Raw genomic sequence first — 23,572 nt, 5'->3', positions numbered from 1 at the left:
GAGCCACGGATCTCCAAGTAGTCGGTGTGGCCTCAGCATTTCCTCATTTCATTCCATTCTCTGAATTAGCTGTGGTTTGGTCCAGAGCCTCAGCTCCTTGACATCCAAGGAAGCTGGGAGAAAGAAAGGAGTAATAGAAACAGTGGCTTTGAGCCTTTTAACTACCCAAGAGGGTTAAAATATTGAAGCAGAAAGAGAACTACAACAGAATCCCTTTATAACTGTGAAAGGCAGGTTTCTCTGAGACCTGACTCAACAGATTTTCTTTTAACTTTTTATTTTGAAACTAGAGGCCCAGTGCATGAAAATTCATGCACTGGAGGTGGGGGGGGGGGCGGTCCCTCAGCCCGGCCTGCCTCCTCTCACAGTCTGGGAGCCCTCAGGGGCGGGAGGTGACCCGGCGGTCAGGGGAAGGTGATGCCCCCATTTCACCTCTGCTGCTGCCACTGCCAGCAGCACAAGCCTTGGCCGGCCCTGGTTACCTGAGCCTTGGGTGGCCCTGGGCAGCTGGGCAGCCGCCATCTGAGGCTTGCCTGCACCACGTGCCTGCCGCCCCGGCGGGGCTGAGGGGACTGGGCGCCGCCATCTTGTGGCTGTGGGCACTGCCATCTTTGAGGGTGGGGCAGTCAATTAGCATATTCCCTCCTTATTGGCTGTGAACACTGCCATTTTGCAACAGTGTGAGGGTCAATTAGCATATTTCCTCTTTAGGATAATTATAGATTCACAAAAAGTTCCAAAAATTGTAGAGAGAAAGAGATCCCGGATACCTTCACCTAGTTTCTCCCAATCGGTTACATATTACCTAGCCATAACTTTATCAAAACCAGGAAATTGACATGGTGCGAAGTGTGTGTTTGGCTCTATGCCATTTTGTCGCATGTGTGGGTTTGTGTGCAGCCATCGAGGTATAGACCGATCCCAGCCTCAAAGCCCTTCCTGTGATAGTCCTTCAGCCACAACACCTCCCCCTGGCAGCCACGAACAGGTTCTCCCTTCCCATGCTTTTTCTCTTTGAGAATGTTATATAAATGGACCCATATACCATGTGACCTTTTGAGGTTGTTTTTGTTGTTGTTGTTTTTTTCCTACCAGGACGTCCTTGAGATCATTTAGATTAGCCTGTTCCTTTTTATTGCTGAGTATTATTCCATGGGGTAGACGTCCCACTTTTGTTTAACCATTCACCTGCTGAAAGGCATTTTGATTGTTTTCCATCCGGGGCTGTTCCAAATGAGACCACTATAAACAGCCATGCACAGCTTTTTGTACGAACGTAAGTTTTCATTTCTCTGGGATAAATGCTCAGCAGTGTGATTGCTGGATCACGTGTTTGGTTTCTAAAGAAACTGCCAGACTATTGTCCAGGGTGACGGCACCATTTTGCATTCTCCCCAGCCGTATACGAGACACGGTTTCACTGCATCCTCACCGGCAGGTACGATTATCCCCATGTGTTATTGCAGCTGTGTTCGTGCGTAGTGAGAGCTGATCGTGGTTTTAATTGCACTTCCCAAACGGCTAGTGATGCTGAGTATCTTCTCATGTAGTTAGTGCTTATGCGCCTTCTGCATATCCTCTTTGGTAAAATGTCTCCTCGTGTCTTTTACCCACATTCTAATCAGATCATTTGTGGGGTATTTTCCTATTGAGTTTTGAGAGTTCTTTCTAAATTTTAGATATGAGTCCTTTGTCAGAGGTATGGTTTGCAAATATTTTCTCCCACCGGGAGTCTGTCTCTTCATTCTCTCCACAGAATATTTCACAGAGCAATTTTTAAAATGTTGATGAGGTTCAGTTTATCATTTTTATTCTTTTATAGATCCTGGTTACAGGGTCCCCAGGCCCTCGATTCTGAGGATTCTCTCTTATGTTTTCTTCTAAAAGTTTTGTAGTTGTATATTTTATATTTAACAATATGAACCTTTTTGAGATCATTTTTAAAATATAATGTGAGGTTTAAGTCAAGTTTTATTTTTATTACATGTGGGTATCCAGTAGCTCCAGAACCATTTGCTGAAAAGACTGTCGTTTCTCCATGGAATGGCTTTTGCAACTTTGCCAAAAATCATTTGGCCGTACTGTGCGGGGGCTATTTCTGAAATCCCTATTGCATTCCATTGATCTCTGTGTCCATCGCTCTACCAATATGACATGGTCTAGACCAGTGATGGGCAACCTTTTGAGCTTGGTGTGTCAAACTTCGCCAAAAAACTGAGCATAACTCTGGTAGTGTGTCACTTTGAGGAAAAAACTAACTCCAAGACTCTAGTCGCAAATGTTTCATCCTCAGGAGCAGCAAATGTTTCATCCTCGGCATGCGGCTGCGTGTCATCAGAAATGGCTACGCGTGTCAGTGCTGACAACGCGTGTCATAGGTTCGCCATCACTGGTCTAGATTATCGTAGCCATATAAGCCTTAAATCATATAGAGCAGGCGTCTTCAAACTACGGCCCGCGGGCCACATGCGGGTGTTTTTGCCGTTTTGTTTTTTTACTTCAAAATAAGATATGTGCAGTGTGCATAGGAATTTGTTCATAGTTTTTTTTAAACTATAGTCCGGCCCTCCAACGGTCTGAGGGACAGTGAACTGGCCCCCTGTTTAAAAAGTTTGAGGACCCCTGATATAGAGTGACTCCTCCCACTCTATTCTTCTTTTATAATTTTTAAAAACTATTCTAGTTCTTTTGCCTTCCCATATAAATTTTAGTAACAAGCCTGTACATACAAAATATCCTGCTGGAATTTTTATAGGAATTGTGTTTAAACCTCTATATCAGTGTAAGAATAATTGATATCTTTACTATGTTACCTTCCACTCACAAACATGGTACGTTTCTCCATGTATTCAGGTGGTCTTTTATTTCTTTCATGAGTGTTCTGTAGTTTTCAGCATACCAGTCCTATACACTTTTGTTATATATTTACTCTTGTTTCTCTCTCTCTCTCTCTCTGACTATAAATGGCATTATATTATTAATTTTGGTGCCCACCTGTCATTGACAGTAAATACAACAGATTTTTTTATGCTCACATGGTACCTTGCAATCTTAACTGAACTTTCCAGAAGGCTTTTTATAGATTTCTTAGGATTTGATACCCAAACAGTCATGTCATCTGCAAAAAAGGAACAATGTTACTTCTCCTCTGAGAAGAGGAGAGCGGAATGCCTTTAATTTCCCTTTCTTGCTTTATGGCATGGTCCAGCACTTCCAGCACTCTGCTGAAAAGCAGCCATGTGAACAGTAGAAATCTTCATGTTTGCTCGTTCCTGATCTTAGTGGGAGCGGGGGAGGGGGGAGCATTCAGACTTTCTCCATAAGTAGGATGCTCACTGTAGTTTTTTTGTAAATGCTCTTAACAAGTAGAGAAAGGCCCCTCCTTTGTCCCTAGTTTTCTGAGAGTGTTTATTATAAACTCAACAGATTTAAAAATAACTCAGTGGGCCTCCCCTCGAGATCCTCATCCATGCGGTAGTCTCCCCACAAGGACACAGGAAATCTGTTGAGTGCCCAACGTCGGGGGAGAAGAAAAAGAAAAAATAATTTCAGTTTCTCCTTTATCACAACGAGGCAGAGGCGGTTTTAGTCTTATCTCGCGTCTGGCTGTCATGGAGACGGAGAGCTCTGGTTTGAATCTGACGGCAATTTTCAGAAGCACAGGCTTCGGGGATAGACAGACCTGGGTTTGAATCTCATTAGGCCCCTTTCTGGCCGTGTGACTTGGAGCGAGTGAATCGAGTTAATCACTCTGAGCTCCTCCTCCCCGTCTACAAACTACTTACCACACCTCAGGGCCTTTGTGCGGATTCAGACAGACTCGCAGGTACAGTGCCCACCCTCCTGCTGCTACATAAACGACACCACGATTGTTATTGTCTCAGAAAACAAACGGAGACAGAAGAATCCTGGGAGGCGAGATGCAAATCCACTGATACTGAGTTGTTTGGGAAAGGGAACTAATGAGGACAGTTGTCACAGAGACAGAAATTGAGCTGCACTCGTTGTATAAAAAATAATTGACTGCGTCCTGCCCCTTGGACGGAGTTTAAGGAGCCACCGCGGCCCGCAGCGGCGATTGGCGAAGAGATGAGCTGCGTGTGCAGCGGCGCAGGCTCCGCCTGGCTCCCCAGGGGACAGATGATGCATGAGTTGCCAAATGTTTTGTGAACAAACTCGATGGGCGCGTCTGTCTCCTCTTAGACAAATCCTCTCCTCCCAGAGCCTAAGTGGATTTGGGCGAGGAGATCTGATTTAAAAAGGGATGTGGGGACACGGGTCCATTTTGAAGAAATGAAACCTGCGAACATGTCAGCATTTTCCAGTTTTTATAAAACAGGACGAGGTGAACATTGCCCCCGTCTGCTGACTTCACTGGGCCTTGTCTGATTAGAAGAATCACCCTTGACCAGCTGGAGGCCACCCGAAGGTACAATTCCACAGTCAACTTACAGTCGCCAATAAAGATAAATTAAAATAAATAAATGAATGAAATTTATAGCTGCCACTAGAAGCCATGCCACTGACTAAAGTTCAGAAGTATTTATTAACAAAAAGGTGTCCTTGAAGTTACCCAGAGGTTACATCTTGCAAATAAAATTTTAAAAAAGATTGTTTGTTTTATTTACTTGGGTAAATCCCAAAGGACAGGCATCGATGCTTCTATAGGTTGATCCTCATTCGTGAGGCTGACACAGTGTTTTGATTGTTGATATCATACAGAGTGGGCAAAAGTAGGTTTACAGTTGTGAGCATGCAAAATAGCGTTTACACTTGTATTATGACTTATCAGTTATTGTATTATTTTCCATTCAAACAACTGGAAACCTACTTTTACCCCCACCCTGTATTTTGAAATCATTGACCTTTTTCTGATCATGAAAGGTTGTTACATGCTTATTGGCTTTTTAAAAACTTGAGGGAAAGCAAAGTGTAAGGAAGAAAAAGTCCCTTGTAATCATGCGGCTCAGAGAAAATCAATGTTGGTATCTGTAGGCGTTGCGCCCCAGGCTTTTTCTATATCCTGTAAGGGTTGGGTTCCCCAGCAGCAGCAGGAAGCCCGTGTGTGCCAGCTCAGGTATTGCCGCTGTTGTCACTCCTTCATTCCACAAATATTTACCTGGAGCCTCAGCACGGAGGCAGTCCTGGGACGCAGCACTGGCCACATCGGGCAGGGTCCCCGCAGTCAGGAAGCGGCGAGGAGGCAGAGATGTGAGTCACAGATCCCACCGAGGCCCGAGTAGCTCCCAGCCAACACTGGGGCTCCCAGGGAAAGAAATGGGGAGGACAAGGAGGGCTTCACCAGACAAGGGAAGAAGGGGATGGCATGTGCAAAGGCCCTGGGGCTAAAGAGAGAAAACCGGTGTGTCCAGAGCAGGAGTGGGAAGGAGGAGGGCTGAGACGAGGAGGTCTCCTTCGCGCACCGGGAGCACGTTGATCTCTAGCAGGAGAGGAATGGCAGGAAGGCACTGAAGGATCGTAAGCAAAGGGGAGAGCTGCGTTTAGAAATGACCGTCCCGGCTGCCGTGTGCAGGCTGGCCGCCGGGAGCTCATTCAGAACCTCCCGTCGCCCATCTCGCACGGCCGGAAAGCCTCGGCTGTGCTCATCTCGGGGCTAAACGTTGTAGGTTATCATTTACATGATCTGACGTGGCGCGTGAACTGTGATTTTTAGAGTGGGATGTGGCTGTTACTTAAACGCTGCCGAGAGAGGGGCTTGGTTCTTCCAGGATGAAGGAACACTGCAAGCCAAGGGTTGTTGGATTTCTCATCTGCATAGACGTGCTTGTTAAACAGGAGCCCTAGACATGCTGGCCCAGGGGGGTGGGATGAGACCTAGGAGCCCTCACATTTATGTGCTCCCCACGTTCAGGAGGTGGCTGAGAACTCACCTGGCCCCGCACCGGGGAGGCTTCACGATCCCCTTGACCGCTGAGCTCTCGGACCGCCCCAGGCAGCGCAGTGCGGTGGCCAGGAGGGTGGGGAGGGAGGGAAAGCCAAGGGCAGAGCTGACGGGGGGGGGGGGGGGGGGGGGGGGGGGGGGATGAAACGCCCGTGCCTGCGCCTCCGTCCTTGGTGGGCAGTCCGCCGCCGGCTCCTCCCTCGAGGCTGGGACCACCTCTCTAGCCTGTGTCAGCCCCTTCCCATCTGGGCTCTGGGGGTCGTGGAGCAAGACTGACCTAACACACACCCTGGAACCCACACAGCCCGGTGACCTGGCCCCTTGCCGGGCACCTGCCTGTTCTGGGCTGCCTCTTGAAAAAGGGCCATCGGAGCCATGCCGTCATCTTGCTTATTGTTACGGAAAAAGGCCGCTGTGACCGTCCCGTTTACACCATTTCATGGACGTGGGGGGGTGTCTGCTGTGGCCAAGGGCATGTACACCCGGAGCCCTGAGGGGTGCTGCCAGTTACCTCCAGAGGTTTATAGATGTTTTAGGGCCGTGCTCGGCAAACTCATCAGTCAGCAGAGCCAAATATCAACAGTACAACGATTGAAATTTCTTTCGAGAGCCACATTTTTTAAACTTCTTCTAATACCACTTCTTCAAAATAGACTCGCCCAGGCCGTGGTGTTTTGTGGAAGAGCCACACTCGAGGGGCCAAAGAGCCGCATGTGGCTCGCGAGCCGCAGTTTGCCGACCACTGTTTTAGGGTCCCGCCAGCGGTGACCTCTGCTCTGGAACCCGCCCCCGCCCCCAGCCCAGTGTGTTGCCCACCCTATAAGGTCCTCACTGGTCTGGGAGGTGAACTATGGCGCCTGTCACTTTAATTCGCGTCTCTCTTATTACGAGGGAACCCCTGCATTTGAGACGTAAGGTCTGGGTGTGGACTCTCACCCCTCAGTCTCTGTGGAAAACCCACAGGAAGCAGCAGGCCTGGGGGTGCGGCTCCCAGCTCCCCTCCTTGCACTCACAGACTCGCCTCCTGCCAGGGTCCAGCCCCCGGCCCACCCCAGGCCCCCCGCCCAGCGTGGCTCCCCTGCGGGTTCTCCCCGGGACTGATTCTCCCCGTCGGTCCCAGAACCGGCGGCTGGAAACCGGCCGATGTCCGTGGGCCTGCTTCCCCCGGGCCGGCAGGGGTTCCCGAGAGGAAAAGTCCAGAGACAGGGGCCGGAGTGGAATCATCTTTCTCATTTCTTGTGGTAACATGCACATGACATGGAATTCACCATCTTCGCCGCGGTTAGCGTGTACACTTCAGTGGCATTAAGTACGTTCACGTTGTTGCGCAACCCGTCCCCATTCTTCTCCAGACCTCGGTCATCTTGCAAAACGGAAACTCTGTGAAACGCTAACTCCGCATCCCTCCCCCCGAGGCCCGGCAGCCGCCGTCCTGTTTCCTGCCCCCGCGCACGGGGTTGGTCTAGGTGCTTCGCATACGTGGAATGACCCGGGGTTTGTCCTTTTGTGGCCCTTGCGTCACGCAGCGTAGCGTCCTGAAGGTCCATCCGTGCCGCAGCATCTGTCGCAATGTCCTTCCCTTCTGAGGCTGAGGGCTGGGCTGTGTGAGCTGACCACAGGTCCATACCCACCGGCTGGTGGGCTCCTGGGCCGTCCCCACCTTTGGGCTGTTGTGAGTGCTGCTCTGAAGGAGGTAGGGGAGTATGAGTCTCTCTCCAAGCCCTGGCTTTCAGTTCTTTGGGGGATATCCAGAAGTGAACTTGCTGGATCATACGATAATCTTATTTTTAATTTTTGAGGAACTTACTCTTTTCCAGAGCAGCTGCTCCAATGTACGTCTCCACCCCAGGGCGCAGGCCGAGACCACCAGCACTCACTTCCTGGGCTGCTCGGGGTGCGCCGGGGTGTTTGACAGCAGCCACTCCAGGGGACGTCAGGGGCAAGTCCTGATCTGCAAACAGCTACAGCACACACTTATAGACGACTTGATGCGTCTTGCATGTTTTAACATATATTCTGTGTATGTTCTATATGTGTATTTACAGAATTTTACCCTCAAAATAATCCCATGGGGTAGGAACTACGATGATCATTTTTATATGTTCATTTCAAGATGTGGAAATGGGGCTCAGAAAGGTTAAGTAACTTGTCCAAAGACACACAGTTGGGGGGGGCGGGGGGGGGGGTTAGGGGGGAGGAGACCGAGTTTCAGGTTCTAGGCTGACTCAAAGCTTCTAAAGAAAGAAGCTTCATTCTTTGGGTGTGAATTTGGCTTTGGGGAACAACTAAAAATCAAAATATCTGAAATTCCATGTGAGTTAACTGAGATCATCAGCTTAATGACACATGGAAAGTTTCTTATGGTCCGCATTCACTCAAGGAATGGGCGTGGCGCCATCTAGTGGGGGCCGTGGGTAAGGAGGAAATGTTGGCCCGGTGCCCTCCATGGAAGAGGCGCATTGGGGCGATAGACAGAGGCCTCAACCATGACCCTGTCCCGGGACAGAGTAGACCAAGCTGACCTGCCCCTATAAGGAGAAGCCCGCGGATCTGCCGGGCAGAGCAGGCAGGACAGGCCACCCAGCTGTTGAAACCACAAGTGCTGAGGTCTGGAGGTGTTCGGTGAATAATTTGGACGGGAAGAAAAGGGCTTGATGGCATGTTGGTGACAACACGTTGTGGATGAAAAAAAAAAGCGGGGGGGGAATCTATGAAAAGTCGCCTCACAGGGTGACCTGGTTATAACTTTCAGACGGGGCAGGTCATGGTGGGTGGTCAGGCCTCAGACCTGTAACTTCTCAGGGAAAGGTTCTCAGCCAGCCCTGCCCCTTGTTCTTGGGCATCCAGGCGAGCACGCCTGGGAACCGCCAGGAGTAGTGCCCCGAAGGGCACTGACCCCCGAGAGAGCACTGAACCTCGACGGGCCTGTCATCAGATCCCCCCTAGCTCTTCTCCGCCCTCCCTGTCCTCTCCCCGACGCTCCCCCTCCGCCTCAAGTGCATAAAGGAAGCTGCAAAGCTGCCCTTCCCTGGAGCACTGGAGGTTTTCGTGTGCTGGGCCAGCAGAGTGCGTGCCAGGAATAAATGCCACGTGCTCGTGCCGCGTAATCCTTTTATTTATTTTTTATTGAAGTATAATGGATATATAACATATATTAGCCTCAGGTTTCCAAAATAATGATTTGATATTTTTTTATGTATTGCAAAATGACCACCAGAGGAAGTTTAGTTAACATCTGTCACGTCTTTTTTCTTGCGATGAGGACTTTGAAGATTTACTCTCTTAGCCACTTTCAAAAATGCAATACAGTATTATTAACTACAGTCCGCAGGCTGTACATCACATCCCACGACTACTTATCTTATAACGGGGAGTCTGTGCCTCTTGATCCTCTTCACCCATTTCACCCACTGTCCACCCCCTGCCTCTGCCAACCGCCAGTCTGTTCTCTGTGTCTCTGAGCTCAGGCGTGTGGGTGTTTTTTTTTTAAGATTCCACATATAAGTGACATCATACACTATTTGTCTTTCGCTGCCTGACTTACTTTCCTTAGTATATTGCCCTCAAGCGCATCCATGCCGTTCGCAAGTGGTAAGATTTCCTTATTTTTTTTGGCTGAATAACATTCCATCATATGTGTGAGAGTGTGTGTGAGTGTGTGTGTGAGAGAGTGTGTGTGAGTGTGTGTGTGTATGTGAGAGTGTGTGTGTGAGTGTGTGTGTGTGTGAGTGAGTGTGTGAGAGTGTGTGTGAGTGTGTGTGTGAGCGTGTGTGTGAGTGTGTGTGTGTGTGTGTGTGTTTCGATGCTGTTGACTTCAGTTTGCTAGTCTTTTGTTGAGGCTTTTCTGTCAGTGTTCATAAGGGATATTGGTATGTAGCTTTCTTTTCTTGCGGTGTCTTTGTCTGGTTTGGTATGGAGGTAATGCTATTATTCTCCCATTTCACCTTTTGAGTCTCGGCTTCTTCGCCTATAGGATGGGGCTAATAATAGGGCCCATATAGGGCTGTTGTGCAGGTTCAATAAGAGAATACACACAGTGCTTCAGCTGGGCCCGGCTCACAGGAAGCCCTCACAATACCTTAGCCAACAGTAACGAGGCTGATGACAAAGGAAAAGTTTGCCTCACGGGCAGCTCAGCGGAGGGAGCTTAGCCACTCAGCCTGCGCTTGCTGCAGGGCTCTGTCCAATGGTGGCCTGTAGCAATTCTCCAAGTAAGGGGAGGAGCGGTGGTATTACGGGGCGGGGGCGGGGGGTCTAGGAAGCCCCCTCTTGGCCTAGCACTGGCAGAGCCTCACCCCATTTGCGGAATCATTCCGAATTCCTGCTGCCTTGATGTCTTAACATGGCCTGGCAGCTTTTAAGGAACTGAAAGCAGTGAGGCCGGGAGGAGAAAACGCAAAATGCAACACAGAGAACTTCTCTTTGATGGGTCATCGTGAGCTCGCAGCGCACAAAGGTCAGGGGAAAGGTGATGAAGAAGGCGTGGGTGGCACTTCCCAAAACACTAATGAGTTCTAATGTGTTTTAAAGTATTTTTTGGAACTGTTTCAGGCTTACGGGGAATTAGCAGGCAATACAGAGAGTTCCCATATATCCCCCGGGCTTTCCCGTTACCAGCATCTTGCATGGGTGTGGTCCGTTTGTTACAACCAACACGGATACATTATTGTTAACTCAAGTCCATAGATCACATTAGGGCTCATCTTGGTGTTGTACATTCTGCGGGTTTGGACACATATATAAGGGCATGTATCCCGCATTTCAGCACCAGAGTCCCCTCGCTGCCCTGAAATCCTGCGTTTCACCTGTTCACCCCCCTCCATCTCCACCTGAGCCCCTGGCAACCACGATCTTTCCACTGTCTCTATAGTTTTACGCTTTCCAGAACTTCACAGAGTTAAAATCGGACATTCTATAGCAGGCGTCCTCAAACTACGGCCTGCAGGCCACATGCGGGTGTTTTGCCGTTTTGTTTTTTTTACTTCAAAATAAGATATGTGCAGTGTGCATAGGAATTTGTTCATAGTTTTTTTTTAAACTACAGTCCGGCCCTCCAACGGTCTGAGGGACAGTGAACTGGCCCCCTGTTTAAAAAGTTTGCGGACCCCTGGTCTATAGCCTTTGCAGATTGCTGTCTTGCACTCATCAGTATGCATTTAAGATTCTTGCAGGTGTTGGTGGGCTTGATAGCACATTTCTTTCTATCGCTAACTACATTCCATTGTGTGGATATACCCCAATGTGTACCCCAGTCATTAAAGGAGATCTTGGTTGCTTCCAGTTCGGGGCAATTATGAATAAAGATGCTATAAATATGTACCCAAAATAAATGAGTCTTAAAACTCGACAATAAAAACCCCAACTTAAAAATGGGTGAAAGATCTGAACACAGACATCTCCCCAAAGCAGATATGCAGATGGCAATTTATATATGCAAATGAGCATGAGAAGATGCCAAATATCAGATAAAACTAAGGAATTGAAAATAAAACATGGACTATCTCTTCATTTATTTAGATCTTTGATTTCTTTCATCAACATTTTATAGTTTTCTTCAAATAGATCTTGTACATATTTTTGTTAGACTTATACCTAAAATTCTTTATGGTTTTGGTAATAATGTAAATGGTGTTGTGTGTTTTTTGTTAATCCTCACCTGAGTATATTTTTTCCATTAATTTTTAGAGAGTTAAAGGGTGGGAGGGAAGGGTCGACCTGGGGGGGAGAGAGAATATCAATGTGAGAAAGACACATCAATTGGTTGCCTCCTGCACATGCCCCAACCAGGGCTAGGGATTGAACCTGTAACCCAGGCATGTGCCCTTATCCAGGAATGCTCTAATCACTGAGCATGCTGGCCAGGGTGATGGTGTTTTTAATTTCAAATTCCAGTTGTTGATTGCTGGTATATAGGAAAGCAAGTGACTTTTGAATATTAACCTGTATCTTGCAACCTTGCTATAACTGCTTATTAATTCCAGGATTTGCGCTATTGTTGATTCTTTGGAATTTTCTGCATAGGTACATACACATTAAGGACTGTTGTGTCTTCTTGTCCCTTTATCAGTATACTAGAGGCCCAGTGCATGGATTCATGCACTGGTGGGGTCCCTAGGGCTGGCCTGCAGGGATCGGGCCAAAACTGGCCCTCTGATATCCCCTGAGGGGTCCTGGGTTGTGAGAGGGCACAAGCCGAGGAAACCCCACCGGTGCACGATCGGGGCCAGGGAGGGACCATGGGAGGGCTCCAGGGTATGTCCGGCCCTTCTCGCCCAGTCCCGATTGGCCAGACCCCAGCAGCAAGCTAACTTACCAGTCAGAGCGACTGCCCCCTAGTGCTCTGTGCACGTCATAGCGACTTGTCGACCGTCTGCCCCCTGGTGGTCAGTGCACATCATAGTGAGCGGTTGAGTGGCCTTAGCATATCATTAACATATTATACTTTTATTGGTTGAACGGCCAACTTGATGACCGGACACTTAGCATATTAGGCTTTATTATAAGCTATCCTATCTAATAAAGAGGGAATATGCTAATTGACCATCACGTCATCACAAATGGCGGCGCCCACAGCCAATAAAGCTGGAATATGCTAATTGACTGCCACACCCTCAAAGATGGCAGTGCCTACAGCCACAAGATGGCGGCACCCAGTCTCCTCAGCCCTGCTGGGGCGGCAGGCGCGTAGCATGGCCAGACCTGCCTGGGGGTCCGGAGGCAGGCGTTTGGTCATCGCCTGCCTCCGGAGTCCCCCAGTCCCCTCAGCCCCCCATCCACCCAGGGCCAGCCCGAGGCGCAGACAAGCCTCAGATGGCGGCTGCCCAGCCTCCCAGGGCTTCCCAAGGCTCAGGTAACCAGGGCTGGCCGAGGCTTGCGCTGCCGGCAGTGGCAGCAGCAGAGGTGTGATGGGGGCGTCACCTTCCCCTGATCGCCAGGTCGCTTCCCGCCCCTGAGGGCTCCCGGACTGTGAGAGGGGGCAGGCCGGGCTGAGGGCCCCCCCTGCAGTGCATGAATTTTCATGCACCAGGCCTCTAGTATCATATAAGCTATTATCATCCTAATAAGGAGGGATTATGCTAATTGACTGCCCCACCCTCAAAGGTGGAGATGGCCACAGCCAATAAGGAAGGAATATGCTAATTGACTGTCCTGCCCTCAAAGATGGCAGCACCTACAGCCAATAAGGAGGGAATATGCTAATTGACTGTCACACCCTCAAAGATGGCGGCGCCCAGTCCCCTCATCGCCGGGGCAGCAGGCGCAGCAAGGCTGGGCCCGTCCTGAGGCAGGTCCATCCGCTCCGTGCACCTGCCTCTGGAGTCCCCCAGTCCCCTCAGCCGCCCAGCCACTCAGGGCCGGCCCGAAGCGCAGGCAAGCCTCGGATGGCAGCTGCCCAGCCACCCAGGGCTGCCTGAGGCTCAGGTAACCAGGGCCAGCCGAGGCTTGCGCTGCTGGCAGTGGCAGCAGCAGAGGTGTGATGGGGCGTTGCCTTCCCTTGATCGCCAGGTCGCCTCCTGCCCCTGAGGCTCCTGGACTGTGAGAGGGGGCAGGCTAGGCTGAGGGACCTCCCCCCTCCAGTGCATGAATTTTCATGCACCGGGCCTCTAGTATTACTATAAGCTATTGTTTATTATTATGTTACTAGAGGCCAGGTGCATAAAATTCGTGCACAGGGGTGGGGTCCCTTCAGCCCAGCCTGCACCCTCTCTAATTTGGACATCCGTCTCACAATCCAGGACCACTGGCTCCTAACTGCTCACCTGCCTGCCTGCCTGATTGCCCCTAAATACCCCCCTGCTGGCCTGGTCACCCCCAACTGCCCCCCCACATCGGCCTGGTTGCCCCAACTACCCCCCCCACCAGCCTGGTCACCCCTAACTGCCTCCCCAGCCAACCTGGTCACCTCTTACTGCCCACCCCCCCCCGCCAGCCTGGTCGCCCCCAATTGCTCCCCCGCCAGCCTGGTCGCCCTTCACTGCCCCCCTCTGCTGGCCTGGTCGCCCCACGCAGCCCGCTGTTCGATTGTTTGGTCGCCCCTCACTGCCCCCCCGCCGGCCTGGTCGCACCACGCAGCCCACTGCTCAGTCATTTGGTCGGCCCTCACTAACCCCCCTGCCAGCCTGGTTGCCCCACGCAGCCTGTTCGGTTGTCTGTTCAGTTGTTTCAGTTGCAATGGTCGCTTAGGCTTTTATATATATAGATGGGACTTTAGTACAAGTTTGTAAGTGCCAGTACTCTTTGTATGAAAGTTAGAGGAGACACTGTGAGAAAATAAACTTAGAAAATAATTGCAAAGTCTTGGGCTAGAGTGGATGCCTCAGCGGCAGTGTCTTGGGAAGACAGAGACTTCCCATTGCCCTGCAGCCCACAGTCCAGGGTCCTGGTGCCAGGGATCGTGGTATTTCCTGCTGGGCGCTGTGTTTTGCTCACTCTTCTTATTAAAGTGAAATTACAGAGGAGCTGTCTGCCCTCGCCTCTAATTCACAGACACGCTGTCTGGGGTCTTTTTCTCCTGGGGAAACATCGTCACATCAGGACCCATTGTTAGATAAATTCTGACAGGCTTTTAAGCAACAATAGAAATAATTGATCACGTGGGGGAAATTTATTGTATATCAAGGTTTTTTTAAAAGGTAGTTATTAAACTCTTGTTTGGCATGATGTCAATTTTGTTTAAACGTCTTAAAAAGATTGTAAGCAATTTTTTTTAAAGACTGGAAGGCTGGGAATCAGTGTTACAGTTCCTGCCTCCTGGGGATGGGACCCTAAGCGATTCTAATGTCGTCTGTGCATTTCTCTGGTTCTCGTTTCCTGCAATATTAGGAAAAATGTGATTCTAAAAATGAACAGAACGAACTGATGAAGGACAGTTCTGACAAAACCTCCCTTGACCTTAACTTACCCTATTCCATGAACTTGGCATCTTTTTTTGCAAGAAAATGAACAGTTGTCACTAGCCGACTGACCTTTCTGGTTTGTGTTTGGGCCGGTTCTGCTTCCTGTCCCGCCATTTGCAACAAACAGAGCACACCCGTGTGGAGCCGGGAACTAGGAAGTGGCGGGTTCCCTGGCCACGCGTGTGCCCGCCCATTCGGACCCCCGAGTTCCCATTGCCTCTGTGTTGCCTGACTCCCCACCCAACAAGCGTGGGTACCTGCCTGGGTCTGGAGTGGAGAGAGCACATATCCCAGCTTCCCCTGCACTCGCTGTGTGACCTTGGGCAGGTCACTGAACCTCTCTGACCCTCAGCATCTGCATTTACGAATGCGTATTGTGGTGACCAGCCAGCCAGCCAGCCAGGCACCCGGGGGCACTCACTAGTCCCCGTCTCCTGTTCTCCTGGCCCTGACTGTCCCGCTTTTCAGTCCAAGGACATCGACAACCATCACGCGCTCATTGAATATAATGAGGCCGAGAGCAGCTTCGTTCTCCAGGACTTCAATTCCCGCAACGGCACCTTCGTCAACGACTGCCACATTCAGAATGTGGCCGTGAAGCTGCTGCCCGGAGACCTCCTGAGGTTCGGGTCCGAAGGGCTGACCTACGAACTCGTCATCGAAAACCCACCCCCGGTGAGTCCCGCGGGGTCAGGTGCGTGTTGGGGGGGAGGTGGGGGTGGGCAGAGGGCGAGGCTCAGGTGGAGCCGGTCCTGAGCGCGTGGCTCTGATTCCATGCTGCGCACACAAGTGGCAGCGGGGATGCCAGTGGGTGAAGTTCAGACCCAGCCCCGTGGGTCCCAAGAGGAGCGAGTCCTCGCGCCCTCTTCTGGGCATTGGGTGGAATTACATGCAAGAGGTTCGCAGCGGCCAACACAGAACTCCTGGAGTTTTCCTGAAAACGCCAAGCTGGGGAGGGGAGGTGGAGAGCACGTGTGTGCTCTCAGAAACTCAGAGAGGGCTGCTTCCGTCCTGAGCAGTTCTGCGCTCTGCAGCTTCCGAGCCTGGTGATCCCGGCCTGGTGATCTCGGCGTTCCCAGACAGAGATGTTGGTGCACGCGCCCTCTGAGCTCTTACTAATGGAGAGCGAGGGCCCCCTTGTGACAGCAGCACGTTCCTGATCGCCCAGGCCCTGCACCTTTTTATTTTAAAGAAACGGGGAGAAGGGCAATTCCTCCCCCATCGGTCGCCTCTAGATTTGTTTCCCAGCAGCCAGGGTAAAACACATTGGCATTTACCCCTCCTCACTTTCAGCCCATTCATTCCATACATCTTTATCAAACCAAGGGGAGAATGGTTTGATTACAGCAAGTCAGCCCCCGAGGAGGGCTGGGGAGGGACGGGATGGACAGAGAAAGCAGGGGCAGCATCAGAGAGCGAAGGAGGGAAGGAAGCACGGGGCGGAGGCCGAGATGCTGGCAGGGAGAGAAATTCAAAGCTCCCCGGAAGGGGACCGTTCCAGACACGGCCAGGCCTGCTCCTGAGATAGACGCCCAGGGTCGCTGTGAATGCCGGGCCATACGTCCTGGACAACGTGTTCTCCCTCTCTCCCAAGAGCCTGCGGGGGGGGGGGGGGGGGGCACACAGGGTCCCGGACTTGCCTGAGAGGCTGTGGCTCCAGGATCGGTCCCGGAGGCCGAGCGAGTGAGAGGAAGTGCGGCTGCCAGCGCTCCTGTTTGGAAGCGCTCTGGCCCGTCTCGTTGTGGGTCTCTGAGCGCACATCCCCTCCGGTCTCCAGAAGGAGAAACGCCACCCCGGGAGAATCCACACGTGGCCCCACGCAGGCAGCAAACCTGGGAACCTCGCTTCTGGCTCGGAAGTGTGTTCTCTCTGCTGAGAACTGGGAGGGAGAGGCGGGGAGAGACAGAGACGAGAGGGACTGGAAGGGCGAAGGGAGAAAGAGGAGAGAGACCGATTGGAAAGAGAACAAGAGCGAGAGGGGTCATCAGATGTTGACCCCCATTCCCTCTCCAAGCTCCATGGGAAACACGGGGGTAACGAGAACGCTCCCCTGAAGGGCTCTGTGAGGAACAGAGAGGGAAGTGCGATGGATGAGGACACACGACGGCACGCACTGCTGGCCCCGCTTAGCCACGAGGCACGGGGAGCAAACACCTCCGAGCTTTAAACCAAGACGGAGCCCGGAGTCAGCACCTCTGCCTGGCACCGGCTCCGCCCCCCCCCCCCCCCCCCCCCCGATTAGATGGATGCTGTGCTCTCCACCCTCCGTAGCTACAAACATGTCCCCCCCCCCCCCCCCCCCCGTTCGACAAAGAGGTTTCCTGGCGAGATAGCTATGGAGCATCTGCCCAGAATCAGAAGTGGTGGGTGTTGAGGATCCAGGGTTAAGAGACAGTCGGGGTCCCTGCCATCCCAGAGCCCTCGGCTTCCAGGAGGTGGATGGATTAGGGGTGCCAGAGACACACCGTGCGGATGGAGAGAAAGCAGGCCTGGGGTCCCGGGGAGCCGGCTGGGTCTCAGCGCTCTGCTCACCATCCTCTCAGCCCGTGGGGAGGGTCTGCCCTGTAGGTGGCAGGCGTTTCCTAGATGCTGAGGCTACGTGGTGAGCGAGACAGACCCAAAGCCCTTATCCTCTGAGGTGCCATCCCGCCAGCTGCCAGCTCACGAGCAGACCTCGCAGCTGGGGAACGTCCCCTGGTCCTGCTCAGCCTCAGCCTCAGCCTCATCACAGAGGTCAGGAGAATTAAATGGGGTCACGTGGGAACCCCTTGGGAAGGTGCCTGGCAGGAAGGCCACGCCCCTCAATAGCGGTACAGTCGTGTGCAGCGTGACACACAGTGGGGACCACTGTCCCAAACGTGGGGAGAGTCAGGGAGGGCTTCCTGGGGGAAGTGACTTACAAGCCGAGACCTAGGGCTGCCATGATGTGGCCGGACAAAGGGGTGGGGACCGCCCCCGCTCATCATAGCCTCCCCTGACCCTCTTGCCTACCCCTGCAGGTCTCCTTCCCGTGGATGGGGGGCCCGGCACCTTGGCCAAGAGCACAGCCACCTCGGTTCACAGAGCAGCTGGCCCACTCCCCTTTGCCGCCACAGATGCCCTTCCAGCCGGGCGTCCGGCCAGCGCCAGTGCAGAAGAGCTGGTCCCAGGGGTTCCCCCGGCCAACCACGGCCCCGCCCGCCTGCCACAAGCGGCCCATGAGCGCCTGCGGGAAGATGTTCTCCTTCGTGGTGGAGAGCGCCCCCCAGTCTCCCGTCATCAAGCAAGGTACGCGCGGGCACGCCCCCTGGCGGCTCGGGGTGGGCTTGCAGCCCTGAGAATGGGTCTTGCTTTTTGCTTATTTTCTCTGATTCCACAGTTGAACACAGTCAGTTGTGAAAAAAATGTAAGGAAGCAGTTAGAGATCAGCCATCTCCCGATTCCCCCTGTGGACTTTTGGTGTACATCTCCCCCGACTTTGTGCACTGTCCACATGCACACGTCAGTACCTCTGTGGTGAGTGTGTGTGTACATATATATGAGTGAGTGGCAGGATCTAAATGTATACATGTTGACTCAGATGTGCAGAAATACCCTTGCCTTAGGAGGTTTTTAAATAGTTGATTACCGCCTGGCTGGTGTGGCTCAGTGGTTGAGCGTCGACCTATGAACCAGGAGGTCACAGTTCAATTCCTGGTTGGGGCACATGCCCAGGTTGCAGGCTCGATTCCGTGTGGGGCGTGCAGGAGGCAGCTGATCAATGATTCTCTCTCATCACTGATGTCTCTCTCTCTCACTCTCTCTCTCTCTCTCCCCCTCTTTCCCCCTTTCTCTCTGAAATCAATAAAAATATTTTTAATAAATAAATAGTTGATTACCATTTTACAGGTGAGAGGATACTGAGGCTTATCAAGGAACATTACTTCCCCAGAGGTGACACTCAAGCTAATCTAATGGTTTTTAGTGAAATTTAAGGCTGGTTATGCTAGTGACGGTCACTCACAGCCCAGTCACAGAGCCTCCAAGGTCCCGTCCCCCACCCCCTCCCCCTGGAAGGCCTCATGGCATCTGGGGGCAGGGGGGGGGGCGGGGAGGGACTTCCTGTCTGTCACCCTGCTCTCGGCCGCGCCGGCCTCACTGCAGAGTAGCGGGTTCAGCTTAGTCCCTGGCATGGTCCCCGGGTTTCCGTCGTGGCCTCTGGGTCAGGGTCCCACTCTCTGTCCCAGCCCCAGGCCCTCCGAGTCCCAGGTCGCTCAGGAACACTCACCCCGTCACACCCCTCAGCCACGCAAATCATGGTTATTCTTGTGAAATACAGAGACAAAGGAGTAAAGAAATTCATCTCTCCAGTGACATCACCACCATTGTCCTCATCGGGTGAACCCTTGTGCACCTGCTACCCACCTACCACCCAAGTCAAGAAATTACTCAGCCATTTCCCCCCGATGGTTTAATATGGAAAATTTCAAACATACGGCCAAGTAAAAATAATTTTTCAGATGACCCCATCTAATCTACCATTCCCACTTTTCTGTACTCTTCATTATAGATCCATCTTTCTATCCATCCTTCTACTTATGCATTAACCTTTTGCACTCGGATGTCGAGTGTGACTCGACACGGTTAGCATTAGAATAAAGGAATCGAGAAAAAAGCAAGCGAGTGTAAAGGGTTAATCCACCCTATATTTTGATACATTTCAAAGTACATTGCACATATCTGTAGTCTTCTCCCTAAATATTTTACGATATCTGTCATTAATTAGAGTTCAACAGTTTTTGTCTTTTTGATGTAAAATTAACTTGCAATGTGTATTAGTTATCAATTGTTGCATTAAAATGCAGCATCCTAAAGCAAAAAAAAAAAAAAAAGTATGATATTGTTTCTTAAGTTCAGCTCGAATACTGTTCCCAGCAATCTGCAGACCCGTGACCCACAGAGACACACCCTCCGTACATTGATGGGACGGACATTAGCACACCTGCTACGGACCCTCCTCTTGTTCAAAAGGGAGCAAAACAGGACGTGCCGGAGTCTCTGGTCCATAGCAGTTCTGAAATCCAGCCGGGAAGATGCTGGACGTTTCTCCATTCGGCTTCAGGCCCACTCTTGCCCAGAATGACTGTCTGTGGCTCTCGGCTCTACACGCTGGCCCACCAGTTCTGCCCCTGAAGCCATCCTAGCTTTTCCACAAAAGGTGTCACCCGTGTGCTGCTAAACAGCGTTACCATCTGCTTCCTGCCTATGGAAGCTTCGTGGGGGCGTCCAAACGCTGCTGCTTTGTGAGTGAGGAGACAGGTGGGGGTTCGCCCTGCAGACTGTCCTCTCTCTAGCTGTGTGAGCGTGGCCAGCGGTTTTCTCTCTCTGCGCCCCATTTTGCGCATCTGTCAAAGGGGATTAGTAAACTCATCTCGAGGGCCACAGACTGAGACATGGTCCCCAACCCCATAGTCAGGGAGACTGACATGAACAGAACCATCGCAGAACGACACCCATAAAGTGACAACTCGAGGCAGGAGAGGACCGGTGCCCCCAGAGCTCATGGCTGTAGGACCCGACTTAGTTGGGGGATCAGGACGGTGCCCCAGAGGGAGGGAGACTCTCGCTGAGTGCGGATGGGCGAGTGACATTCGCTGAGAGAGTAGGGGAGGAGCAGTGTGGAAGGGACCCCGAGGGAGGGCCGTGTTGAGGGGGGGTGGGGCGGGAGCCAGGGGATGGTCAGTGTAGCTGAAGGGTGTGCTCCCAGAGGAACATGGCTGGAGACCATGTAAGAGTGAGAAGTGACGGCCAGGGCTGGGCAGGGCGGGGACGTGACCCAGGCCCAGCTGCACCAGGGTAGTGTCGGACTCTGGCTGTGTTTGCCGCCACAGGGAAAGCACCTTGGGCACAGCTGAGCGGGGCCCTGCTTGTCTGAGACCTGGGGGGAGTCACCGGCTCTAAATGCACCAATAAAAGTGCAGGATCAACATGAACACATGATTGAGTGAATGTCCACGGGTGTGACGGTGCGTGCTTCATTCATGGCTAGTGTCCACACGTATGAATGTCTCATTGCCCTTGGAAAGAACTGGTTCAATTTATCACTTCACAAAAAGACAAGAATGCACCCAGAAATCCTAGTCGGTTGGAAATTTAAAATGCAGTGCTCAGAGCCGAATGAGCTCAAAGGCAGAATTATAGAAAGCCTTTCAGAAGTTTCCACACCAACCAATGTATTCAGTGTCCACAGGATGCACTTCCCCAGCGTGATACGTTTGATAAAGTGGGGGCCCCCAAACGAAACTATGTCTGAACCCCTCTGAGTCATCTCAACAGCCCTTGTAATATTGAGGTAAAGAAGAAAAAATCAGGAAACCAAAAATCTATCAAGTGGATTCTAGTTAAATATGTTTTGGGACCGACCCTTGTACAATGAGTGGACTACAATGCTACTATGGAAAGAATGCAGTATATCCATACATACTGACGTGGGAAGGTGTCCGTGAAAAACATCTCTGCAATTGAAACCCATATTTTTTATTCTTTTATGTAGAAATAACCAGCATGTAGTGCTCAGTGCTCTAGCTCCGGGGCAGGAGCTTTCCTGTAAAGAGCCAGATAGTAAATTTTTTAGTCTTTGTTCGGCAGAAGGTCTCCATTGCTGCTACTCAACTCTGCCATTGCAGCTGGGTTCAGCCACAGACAATATGAAAATGAGTGACTGCGGCTGTGTTCCAATAAAACTTTATTTACGAAAACAAGCGGAGGGCCAGATTTGTCCCTAGGGCCATAGTTTGCCAACGCCCGCCCTACATCATTATTTCATGTAATCCTCAGCCCTGTATAACAGAGGCTGTTAGCATCCCTAGATTATGTCTGTGGAAACTAAGGTTTAGAGAGAGTAATGACCTGCCTGAGGTCATCGGCTCTTCTGTGGCCTAGGGAAAAGTCTGGAAGAGACACATCCACGTGAGTCAGCAGTGAATGCCGGGGAAGAGGAATGAGGCGGCCCTTTCCCGTTCTAACACGTCTCTGATGCTTACATTGTTTTGCAACGAACATACACACCACTCTGTCATTTTCTAATTATACTAGAAGCCCGGTGCACGAAATTCGTGCACGGCGGGGGGTTGTCCCTCAGCCCAGCCTGTACCCTCTCCAATCTGGGACATCCCTCTCACAATCCAGGACTGCTGGCTCCCAACTGCTTGCCTGCCTGCCTTCCTGATTGCCCCCAACCGCTTCTGCCTGCCAGCCTGATCACCCCCTAACCACTCCACTGCCAGCCTGGTTGATGCTTAACTGCTCCCCTGCCAGCCTGTTTGCCCCCAGCTTCCCTCCTCTGCCAGCCTGGTCACCCCTAACTGCCCTCTCCTGCAGGGTTGATCACCTCCAACTGCCCTCCCTTGCAAGCCTGGTCCCTCTGAACTGCCCTCCCTTGCAGGCATGGTCCCTCACAACTGCCCTCCCTTGCAGGCCGGGTGCCTCCCAACTGCCCTCTCCTGCTGGCCATCTTGTGGTGGCCATCTTGTATCCACATGGGGGCAGGATCTTTGACTACATGGGGGCAGCTATATTGTGTGTTGCAGTGATGATCAATCTGCATATTACTCTTTTATTAGATAGGAGGATAGAGGCCTGGTGCACGGGTGGGGGCCAGCTGGTTTGCCCTGAAGGGTGTCCCGGATCAGGGTGGGGTTCCCTTGGGGCATGGGGCAGCCTGAGCGAGGGGCCTGTGGTGGTTTGCAGGCCGGCCACGCCTCCTGGCAACCCAAGGGGAGGCCCTGGTATCTGGAATTTATTTTCCTTCTACAACTGAAACTTTGTAGCCTGGAGCGGAGCCAAGCCTGCTGCTCCCTCCGGGGTGGCAGCCATTTCTGTGGCAGTTAATTCACCTTCTACAATTGAAACTTTGTAGCCTTAATTGGGTGAGCCCGGCCAGGGTGTGTGGAAAGCTTTGCTTCCCCTGTTGCTGCCGGCAACCGTGGCCTGCTCTCTCAAGCTCCATTCTGCCACCATTTGTTTGAATTTGTTTACCTTCTATAATTGAAACTTTGTAACTTGAGTGGAGGCTTAGGCCTGCAACGGCTATGGAAAGCTTGGCTTGCTCTGTTACCTGGGAAACCTTGCTCTCTGTGGCTGTAGCCATCTTGGATTGGGGTTAATTTGCATACTCGCTCTGATTGGCTGGTGGGCGTGGCTTGGTTGGTGGGCGTGGCTTATGTAACTGAGTGATGGTTAATTTGCATATTACCATTTTATTAGAGAGGATGAACTGTAAATCTCATCGGGAAATGAATGTGAGGGTTAATCTGCAAACATTCTCTAAGGCCTTAGGGACGCTCACAACCTCCCCTGTGCTCTCTGTTGACCTTGCGTTAGTGTGGGCCAGCGCCGCGGAGCTGCTGGAGCAATCGGTGGCCGAGGGCATGCCCGGGGCAGCCCCTCCCGGGGAGATTTATATGGACCAGGACCTGGCCCAGCAGGACAAGGTGAGGGGTCAAAGGGGAAGGATGGGCCACGGCAGGGAGCAGGACCCCTGCCTCTCGTCCCAGAGTGCTCTTGTTACTGCTCCCAAGAAACCACCTCTTACTCCCCCAGCACGTTCAGCCATGACTGTGGGAACTGCTCCTTCGATCCCAAGGAACATCATCTGCAACCGCAATGTATTGAGCACCTACTGTGCGCTGGACCGTGTCCTGTGCACTCGACATGCAATGAGCTTGTGCATCTTCACCACCTTCAAAATAGACTTCTTTCACCCTCACTTGACAGATGAGGGAGCTGACGCTCAGAGAGGTTAAGTAACTTGCCC

The 23,572-nt window shown here is 51.8% G+C and overlaps 1 protein-coding gene across 2 annotated transcripts in view; it reads left to right on the top strand.

The window, feature by feature from the left end:
• FHAD1 (forkhead associated phosphopeptide binding domain 1) overlaps positions 1-23,572 on the top strand; it is a 95,976-nt gene that overhangs the window by 5,524 nt on the left and 66,880 nt on the right. For both annotated transcript variants that reach the window (XM_079777747.1, XM_079777748.1), the window contains exons 3-5: positions 15,268-15,474; positions 17,799-18,066; positions 23,140-23,249. In XM_079777747.1, coding sequence (XP_079633873.1) covers positions 15,268-15,474; positions 17,799-18,066; positions 23,140-23,249 — 585 coding nt within the window. The remainder of the gene's footprint in view (positions 1-15,267; positions 15,475-17,798; positions 18,067-23,139; positions 23,250-23,572) is intronic.

Source organism: Cnephaeus nilssonii (genome assembly GCF_951640355.1).
Source record: "Cnephaeus nilssonii genome assembly, chromosome: 7".
Classification (NCBI taxonomy): Eukaryota; Metazoa; Chordata; class Mammalia; order Chiroptera; family Vespertilionidae; genus Cnephaeus; species Cnephaeus nilssonii.
Note: the sequence above shows the minus strand (reverse complement) of the source record. Positions and strands in the feature narration are given on the sequence as shown.